General features: G+C 31.2%; 1 protein-coding gene across 1 annotated transcript in view; it reads left to right on the forward strand.

Annotated features, from left to right (window-relative positions):
- Positions 1-11,189, forward strand: part of LOC106869306 (trafficking protein particle complex subunit 8) — a 115,640-nt gene that overhangs the window by 48,438 nt on the left and 56,013 nt on the right. Inside the window, exon 7 of the mRNA XM_052971467.1 lies at positions 4,577-4,618. Within this exon, the coding sequence (XP_052827427.1) occupies positions 4,577-4,618 (42 nt within the window). The remainder of the gene's footprint in view (positions 1-4,576; positions 4,619-11,189) is intronic.

An 11,189-nucleotide genomic window follows, 5' to 3' on the forward strand; every position in this document is an offset into this window, starting at 1 on the left:
GGCATGGGTGCTTTTCCACGTGGCACCGGCATGGGTGCTTTTCCACGTGGCACCGGCATGGGTGCTTTTCCACGTGGCACCGGCATGGGTGCTTTTCCACGTGGTACTAGCACCCATGAACTCACAAAACAAGGACTTTTCAGCTGACAGAGGGATATGCTTGTATGTATAGATGGCTACAATTTTATTTAGCTTGATGTGTCTTTTTAAGTACAGCAAATTGTCAGAAGTTTCGGTCCCTTGTCATTTCCTGAGTGAGACCTAGCGTCTGAAGATCCTTCTCACTACTTCATCTTACATCTTCCTGGGTCTACCCATTCCATATGTGTGCACTACAATTAGAGATTGGTACTTTTTTATGCAGTTGTCCTCATCCATACACATCACATGACCATACCAGCACAGTCTTCTCTCTTGCGTTACTACACCTGATGTCTCTTATACTCAGTTTTTCTCTGAAATCATTTACGCTCTGTTGTACATGCACGCTAACATTACCCATCCAGTGGAGTATACTGGCTTTGTTTCTTTCAAGTCTTCACATGTTCTCACAAGTCATAACCCATCTCGCTACCTTGTAGCATAGCTTTTCGTACACAGGTATCATGTAATCTGCCATTCACTCTGAGGGAGAAGCCTTTTGTTATCAACAAAAGTAGCAGCTCTGAGCTTTGCTCAACCTGTTCTTATTCGAGTAACTATGCTTCCGGAGCTTCCTCTGCCTAGGTAACGGAGACTGTCTACTATTTCTAAGGATCCTCCCAGACATTTGAAGGAGTCTATTTTCTGCACATTCCTAGTATTGTACCTGCACATCTGCTACACACAAAATCTACTTTCTCTATGTTTTTTCTTCACTTAGCTCATTCTCACATCATGATGAAATTATAATGATATATTAGTTGACATTTCTTTGACAAAATGTTTAAAAATTTTCTTTTGCATATATTTTTTTACACTGAGATGCTTATTAGGCTTAAAACATAGCTCTTAATATGTAGGTTTAGCAACGTTATTTTGAAATCCAAGGCTGTCTACAAATACTCTCCTAATAGATGACTGTATTCATCCATTTCTGCACAGCCATACATTCTAGGCAGAAGTGGATCAAAATTTAACAATATGTATTTTGTAATGATTAGGGATTGCTTCTGAAATATATTACTATAGTTAAATAGCCAAATTTCACATTGTAGAATATATTTATTTTGTACAAAATTTTAAGGTATGTTGACAGACAGTTTTAGACTATATAAAATCAGGCCTCTACATTCAATCTGTCTGGTGGTTGATCTTTTCCCCCAACCAAAGAGATAAAATAATTACTAGAAATATAATAAAGGATTAGATTCAGATGATGATGTACATCTACTTAAAAATGAATCAGAATTAGTCCATAAATTTGTATGTCCTTTAATGATGTGTATGTGTATTTTTAATGACAAATGCATATTTTAGTGTATATTTAGTACCTGTTAGTAGAATGTTGAATGAAACGTGAGACTCCGAAAAAGTGTGTATTCAGCTCTGGTGTTTTCATTTCACTCCACAAAAAGAGCAGCATCCATACATGCTCTTTATACAATATATATGTACCTGTGTGTGTGTGTATGTATGTATATATTTATTTATTTATATATATATATATATATATATATATATATTTGCCAATTTAATACACACTCACACACACACGTGTGCTTTTGTACATATGTGAGGCTTATATATTTTTTTTTTGATTTACATTATTGAATTGTGGCCATGCTTAGGCACCACTGCCAAAGATTTTTAGTTGATTAACCAACTCCAGTATTTATTTTAGTCGAGTACTTGTTTTATGGATCTTATTTGTCAAACCCTTAAGTTTTGTGACCTATGTAACACTGGTTTTGCTTTGACCAGCATAAATGTAAACACGGAAATTTATGTATACACATGCAGGATTAACTTCTGCATAGTTTCCATCTCCCAAAATTTACTCACCAGCTCAACCTGAGGCTATAATTGAAGGTTCTTGTCTAAGGTGCTGCACAGTGAGATTATACCTGGAACAACAATCTTCTTACTCATACCCACATATGCATGTGTGAATTTTAGTAGGTATGCGAGCATATATACACGAAAATGTGTTTGTTTGAGAAACCATGCCTAGATACAGTTGACTGTTTTCAACAAATAGCTTTTAACAGTTTTAGAAATATTTTCATCTGCATTGTTTTGTAAGGACATCCTTTCTATTACGAAATTCTGAGTAATAGCCAGAATGAATAAATTGTATACCTTATTAAAATTGTATGTGTGTATATTTGTGTTTATGCTTCCACACCATTTAAAACTTGTGTTTATACGTCTTTTTATGTCTAGTTTGACTAGTTGTGATTCATAAGATAACTACTAGACTGAAACAAGCACTAGGATCACTATGGTTGACTAAAATGCCTTGAAAGTATGGCTACCATTGACTGTCTGAAATCAGTAAAAATATAATACAAATTGTTTGACCACAATTTGTATCACTGGTTTAAATATTTATTGTATCATAAGTAAGTTCAGCACATTTAGCTGATTTTGGGAAATATAGTAGTCTAGAAAATTTGTGATTAGGGAAGTTTTTATGGTTGCATCAATTTTATTTGAATATTTCTTTCTTCTAGATTGGTTTCGTTTTGTTGGTGGGTCTCTTGCAATGTATTTTCAAATTTGTGAAGAGGTAGTGCTCAGCTTAATTCTGGAATGTCTGTTTTGGGGGTTCAAGCAAACTTGGTTTGTGATAGCTTTTTCTCTTTAGATTACATCCATTTATCTATGCGTTTTACACACATACACACACACACACATATGCACACACACACACATACACACAGATGTTAGTTACTGAATATAATCTAATGGACAAGTTTCAATTTGTTTAAAAGGTCTTGGAATACCAAAATTCTGAGTTGTTGAAACAACTACTCTATACCATTGAGTACTCAGTTGACTATTAGTCTTACCAGTCGTGTGTGTGTGTGTGTGTGTGTTATTCAGTTACTAATGTCTGTATGTCAACTGTATAGAATATTTAAAGAATGCACTGGGAATTTTGTCAGTAAACCAACTATAAATATACAATCTCACATATACACATAAACACATACATAACTATTTAGGCTAAAAGCTAGATTTTGGAAGAAATGACCATAATGGTAAGAGAGATTACTGAAAAGGAAGGAGTTTTTAAATATTTGAGTAGCCAAGTTGAAAGCGTTAAACTTTGAATAAAGTGGATGACAGATGTCAGCTAACCTTAAACCCATTAAAAAAAATATTTGTTTACAGTTGAAATATCCAAGTATTAAACTTCAAAGGATATGAGGCATTATCCTGTTAACTTTTGAGTGTGTTCACATTGAATCCATTTCGTGTGAAAAGAACATTTTTCAATAAAATTTATAGGCTTTGTGGGTAGTGTGTGTATATATATTATTTTCCAATATTGTTTTGTTTTAATGTATTTACTGTGAAACCTTTTTGGACAAAAATTCACTAGCACTTTCCCATATGTTATGGTTTTTTTTACCCCCTAACATCTAAGAGCATGTCTTTGAGTTTCTGTTTCTTTTATAATTTCATCCAACTTTTAATTGAATTTTGTTCCTTTAACTATAACTGGATAGATTTAGAATGGCTTAATTAAAAATTTCTAAAATATATTCTACTATAATTATTGTGGAAATTCAAACTTTAATCTAAATATTTTCCTTTATACAATTTCAATAGTTATTTCCTCTAAAATTTTACTAAACACAGTATGGTTATTAGTATTATTATTACCTACTAAATAATTATACTTTTGTTTGTGTGGTGATGTTTCAGCACAAGCAGCCATGATAGCACAAACCTATTTACATATTTACAGGAAAAAGGTTGACAATTCAATAGTATGTGTGTATATATTTATGCATGTGTGTATTTGCGAGTGCATAGATGTGTGTATATATATATATGTACAAACACACAGTGCTAATAGACACATAAAACTGTACGTAGGGAAAACAGATTTTTTTTCAAATTAAAAATTTAATAAAGATATTACAAACTAATTATATACTGATGCACATTTTACATTTTCAAAATAAATTGAAATGTAAGCTGTAAGTTGTAGTTTCATAAACAAATACAAATAAAATAAGAATATGCTTAGAGTGCTTAACTTTTGTAACATAATAAAGTAACTTGATTTTTGTTCACTCTATCAACATCTCATCAGGACAAAATTTTAAACAATAAGTTTTGAATACAAAATAATACTTCACAGTTATTGAGATTAAGTTGAAACAAGTTTTTTTCCAGGTTTAAACTTTAAAGCAGTAAAGTTAAATTTTCAAGATTCTCTAACAATTTTACAAAATTTTAAAAGCAACAAAGTTTAGTTCATCAAGAATGAAAATAATGTTTAAAAATGTGTGAATGTTGTTTCTTACTTATTTGATATTTTGTTGTCTGAAGCAGATAATGTGCAATTTTGTGGTCTGAATGTAACCTGTGTTACTTGTGAAATTTTTCTGCAATCCTAACAACCACCGTCCCTTTTCAGCAAAAACCACAGAAAGCTACTTTTCGATACTTCATAACATGGGTAAGTGCAACGAGTCTCCCCCGACGATGCTTCACCTGCTTCTTCTCATAAAACCCATTGCATGTGTGTTTCCATGGATACCACTTTCGAGCACTTATTTCATGTTTCCTAAGCACAGGAATCTGGGATGGATTTTTGACATTTTCACTTAAATATCTTTGAGAAAATGTAAATGAAAATGAATTCTTTCATTACATTTTTCCTTCTGACCTATATTTTAATGGGAACCATTGTGGAAAGTAGTGTGTTACCAAGGAAACTAATTGTTAAATGCTAGCTTTTTGTGCAGTTGTCATACTTCTCTCTAAAGTATTTTTATATGACTTATTAACCATGAACTCTAATCAACAAATATTTGATTTAACAAATATTCTCTATAGCTTGTTGCATCAAAAGGTTATATGCCAATAATTGTGTGTTTTTCTACGTATTTTTTTGTGGGTAAACTCTAGTGAATTAAACAAACTTTAATCTGTTGAGACTGCTTCTTTTTTTCTAACATTGATTAGGGAAATTTCATTGTTAACTCAAGATTTATTTGGTGTTTGATGTATATTTGAAACTAAAATATGTTCTTTGCAAGATCAAGTAAACATAGTTCAATAATGCCTCTGATTCCAGGCTTATAAATTATCTATTGTAGCATTTTTGCTTAAACTGTGTTTAAGTTCTTTTGGCCAAAATTTGCAAAACATGTTTAAACTTATGCTTGTAAGTTTTAACAACTTCTTCAGTAAAATGTTAAGTTTTTGTTTAAAAGAGATTATGGTTTGATAGTGGACGTTAAACAATGACGATGATGATGATATATAATTACCTTTATAACTCATTTACCAATATGACATACTGGTAGGAAAAGAAAGTGACTTATTGTTAAGAGAGAAAATAAGATTCTAATTCATGTATATTGAATAGTCGTATAATTATGACAAGCAAAAAATTCACAATTTTAATGGTAAATGTTTTAAATGGGAAGCTTTTTTTTTTCTTTTGTGAGTCTTACTACTTTCTCCCTCTGTCAACTGAAAGTTTAACTAAGACTAACATTCAGTGAGGTTATATTATATGAAATTAAATTGTTATTGCTGTTTCTGATAAATGAAATAATTTATACCATATTATGACTTGATTCACTTCTAAAATGTAATACATGATACTTTAATTAACTTCGTGATTGATGTTCAAAAGTATGACCTTGGTTTTAATGAAAATTAAAAAAAAAAAAAAATTCTGTTTATATAATTAATTTTTTGCATTTCTATTTATTTATTTGTTTGTTCTGGCTCTTTACATACTGAGTTCAATTTCTGCAAAGGCGAACTTGCCTTTCATCATCCCCAGGGTCACTAAAATAAGTGTAGTACTGGAATCAATATTATCAGCTAATCTTTTCCCCTCAAAAATTGATGGCCTTGTGTCAAAATCAGAAATGGTTATTTTTGTGAAGGTGGAAGAACTGTTGGCACTTTGTAAAAAAAAAAAATGCCTTGCAATATTTATGGCTCTTTACATTCTGAGGTCATATTCTGCTGAGATCAACTTTTCCTTTCATATCGCCAAAATCAATAGGATAGAATTACCAGTGAAGTATTGTAATCAACTGACCACACCCCATAAATTTCTGGCCTATGTTAGAAATAATCATTTGCTTGTTTGACTCTCTACATTCTGAGTTCAAATTATACCAAAGCTAACTTTGCCTTTTATCCCCACCCCCAGGCTTGATAAAATAAGTTCTAGTCTAAGCACAGTGATGGTGATGGGCAAGTAGTAGAAACAGTAAATGTTTTTACAGTATCTAGTTTTTTTCTCTGTTTTGAGTTAAAATTTTTATAGTCAACTTTCATCTTCTCTGAAGTTGACCAAAGAAACATCATTTATATTGTGAGGTCATTCACTTGACTAAACTCCCTTCTCAACAAATTTATGGTCATGTGCCTATGTGAAAAATCAGTTATTTTCTAGGCTCTAAAACCTTGATTGCATTTTGTGTAACATGAAATGTATTTTGCTTTTAATCTATGTTAAACTTCTACCTACATTTTTCTGAATATTCTGATTTCATTTTGTGTTGAAAATTGTTACTTTGTTCAGCATTATAATATGTTGGAGTTAGACAATTAAAATGTTACTGTTATTTTACCTCAATACAGAAATAATTTGCTTCTTGTTTCTAAACGCAAATTGTTTATCATTTAGGAGTAGCTGCTAGGTGTATTTACATATACGTGAAAATTGTATATTCTGTTGTACATTTCATTCATCTGTTTTTTGTTTTTTTTCTAAACAAAATCCAAGCAAAAATTACATTTTTCATTCTTTTCCTTTTAATGTTATAGTTTCTGTAGATATTCATATTGTCATTGAACATTTTCTATATGTAAAGTATTCAATTTTTTAAATATTTTCATATATTTCCTTTGCAAGTTAGTTATAATTAATATTACTCTATAAAACTTAATCTCTCTTTTTTTTTCCTTTTAGATTTAGTGTTAATGAATAACTAATATTTACTTGATCAGCATGTTAGCTTTGTTTTGTGTAGGATTTAATTCATAATAGATTTTTTAGCAGGTTTGGCTGTTAAAGATAAAAATTCTTGACTCATAAATGCTTCAAATATAATATTCTAATTGTTTTGTCTAATTAACTTTTAACTTTACCTAAATCTTTTTCTGTAGAATGTTAAAATAATTTTGAGGCACATCACACTAAATATAGAAACTTTTTTTTTTCAAGTTTAAATGATAGTGACACAAATTTCAACCTCATTTGTATAGCTCTTATAGATCAAAACTTGTGTTACCAAATTCCAAATTATTTTCCTAGAAATTCCTAAAGAGAATCTCTAGTACTCTGAAACAGACTAACCTTAGCTACTCACAGAACCAATCAATCCATTCATTTATCATACATACAATATTATAATAACTGCAGTAAACTATAAAACAGTGTGGAACTGGAATTATATCTAATTTCTTGCATTCTTTCAAATTTTAATGAAGTAGTGACTAAGCTAAATCCATGTCAGTTTCATTTCCTGTTACGCTGCTAATATTCTTGTCACATTATCTTATTTCCTCTACATTTGAAACTCTTTTTCTAACAAAAAAATAGTAGTTTGGTGATTTATATAGTCCTAGCCAGTCATACTTGACATTGTTAAAAGATGTATAAAACCTTTCAGGAATTATGTATGTTTTGCTGTAACAACATGTTTCAGAACATGTTGTGACAACAGGTTTGCAAGTTAAATGCTCTTATGATGGGGTTTATATGTTGACAGCATGTGTCTTACACTATGTACATCCTGCTTGGGACAACTTATGAAAATGAATAAATGCATTATTTAAAATTATACAGCAAGTAATGTACTGAGCCCAAGTCAATTATACTATCCCCTTGCTTAAGAAAAATCAATATTGCAAATTGAGGTGCTTGAGAACTGTTAAAAATGAGTACAAAACAGCTAAATATAAATGTACACACACACACACACACACACACAGATACACATTTTATATCCATATCCAGCCTTAAAAAACATACAAGTATGTGTTTTGTTTTGTTGAAAACATTTGTGAAAGTGGCATGAATATATTGTTTTATTTAATTTAAAAAGTAGGAGTAATTTGATAGCCTTTGCATGTTTTCCCACTGGCAAGGTTGATGTGATTGATGCTGAGCTTGAACTTACATAAATGGATTGAGGAAGCTTTTGCAAAACAAGAATTTGGTCAAGTGTTTAATACAGGTTTGGTTAGATGAGACAAGTATGGATGATAAAAAGAGGGAAATCAGGTGTATCAAAAGGGCATATGTAAGATACAGCTGTGAGTTCTGAGAAACTGAAACCATTACTGTAAGGTTTAAAGTGAGTGTGTGAAAATAGCAGACAGGCTGTAGTTTATTGATGAGGAACAATTTAAGAATCGGTCAGATATTCCCACTTACTCTAGATAACTAGTGCTCTTATATGTAGATAAGTTGTGCCTTATAGAGTCAGCAGATATTAGCAGTTGAACTAATTTCTGGCCTAAAAGAGACCTGTTATTGTATTAATATATTTTTAAAGTAACATAAAAGAACGTCCAGAATTTAGAAGGGTTTAGTAAAATATCGAACAATTGTTTTATGGCATTTGGAATATAACTTAAGAAGTTCTTACATATAATTACAATGATGAACAGTTTAATTTTTAGAAAAATTAACACTATAAAATGGTAATGCTCTGTAATAGAAGAGATCTCAGAAAGATTAATGTCAAAAAAGCTAATGAATATTTGAATTGTTAGTTTGGTATTGTTTCAATGATAACGCTCTGATAGCACATACTGATTATTCTATTGATGTTCTTAATATTTATGTTGTACAGGTCATCAAGTCTTCTTTATATGCATGTATTTAACTCTCTAGCATTTAAACTGGCCATATCCAGCCCCTCACACTTATGCTACAATATCATTCTAAAAATAATCACATTGAAATATTGAAGCTATGAGATGATTCATGACTAATTCAAAACAATTTGAATAAATATGAATTACATTTGACAGAATATCCTGCATGCTAAAGGGTTAGATATCTTTTGTATATCATTAAGAATCAGTGATAATTAATACCTGACATCTTTTCAAAGTAGATCTATCAAACAATTTTCTTCGCCCTACTTGTTCATGCTAACTTGGTCTTACAATTGAAACTGTTTACTGTAATTGTAAAAGAATTATAATTATTTTCCTTCATGCATTTTGTCAGAAAAACAAAAGCTTTCGAGTGTATGCTATATATGTATGTAGGTGTGTGTGTGTGTGTAGCAAATGTGTGTACATGGGTGCAGATATATGTATGTATTATGTGTGTATTATGCATGTATATGTGCATGTGTGTATATATGCATGTGTGTATATATGCATGTGTATATATGCATGTGTGTATATACATGTGTATATATACAAATACATACACACGTATGTGTGTGTACATATGTATGTATATGTGTGTGTATGCATATGTGTATATAGGTGCAGGCATGGCTGTGTGGTAAGAAGCTTGCTTCCCAACCACATGGTTCCAGGTTCAGTCCCACTACGTGGCACCTTGGGCCAATCAAAGCCTTGTGAGTGGATTTGGTAGATGGAAACTGAAAGAAGCCAGTCATGTGTGTTTGTGTGTGTGTGTGTGTGTGTATATATATGTGTGTGTGTGTGTGTGTATATTTGTGTGTCTGTGTTTGTTCCTCCACCATCGCTTGACAACCGATGTTGGTACGTTTACGTCCCTGAAACTTAGCAATTCAGCAAAAGAGATTGATAGAATAAGTACCAGGCTTACAAAGAATAAGTCCTGTAGTCGATTTGTTCGACTAAAGGTGGTGCTCCAGCATGGCCTCAGTCAAATGACTGAAAGAAGAGTATGTATGCGTATATGTATACATGTGTGTGTATGTGTGCATATGTATATTCATGCTTGTGTACGTCTATGTATGTGTGCATGTATGTGTATATTCATGCTTGTGCGCGTCTATGTATGTGTGCATGTATGTGTACATTCATGTATGTATATGCACATGTATATATATGCACATGTGTGTATATATATGTAAATCCATATGTATATGCACATGTATATTTTTATATATATGTATATGCACACATGTATATGTATATGCACACATGTATATATATGTATATGCACACGCATGCATGTATATGAATGCATATATATGCATGTATATGAACGCACGTATATATGCATGTATATGAACACTTGTATATATACATATATATGCACACGTATGCATATATATGTATATGTTTGTGTAATTTTAATTCGTATCCTTTAAGATTTATGAAAAAAAAAGCGTTTCCAATGGTAACACATTACTAATATCTATATATTCATCATTTCATATTTTAGTTTTAACTTTTTATTTATATTCATTTTTTCAATGTTTCCTTATTTATTGTTATCATTTTAACTTTCTGTTAATTTCTTCTTGTTTATTCTGTTAATTATTGCTTAATACTTTACAGCTTGAACTCCTTTACTTTTTTTTTTTTAATTTCAAACTCAGTGCCACTGCACCTTTTCATTGTTGTGTGCTTCAATGGTGGTGTACAGTGGTGCCAAAGTCTCTTAGTTCTCTAAACATTTTGCTTAACACTGGTGCATGTACATTTGGCCAAGCTCTACAAAGCTCTGATCACTGTGTATCAACAAGCACATGTGTTTACTTTTTGTTTCTGCTAATTATTGCAAAATTGCTGAAAATCTGCCAAATTTTCATATAAGCTTTTCTAAGGTAAGCTTGAAGTTAAAGTATCACTAAGTATCTTCGTCAATTTTTAATGCAAGCTTACTGTATATAAGAAAATATTGATCTCCCTCTTGTATTAGTGCAGCTATACTTGGTGGATTTGACACTATTATTATCTTCTCTGCTTTCATTAAGTTCAGTCTTTAAAATAGGTATTCTGTCCCCCTAAATTATTTGTATTGCTGTGTATTCTTTGAGGCTTTTTTCTTAATTTTATTTTCTCTCTCTCTCTCTCTTCATATATATATATAT

Source organism: Octopus bimaculoides, chromosome 1 (assembly GCF_001194135.2).
Source record: "Octopus bimaculoides isolate UCB-OBI-ISO-001 chromosome 1, ASM119413v2, whole genome shotgun sequence".
Lineage (NCBI taxonomy): Eukaryota > Metazoa > Mollusca > Cephalopoda > Octopoda > Octopodidae > Octopus > Octopus bimaculoides.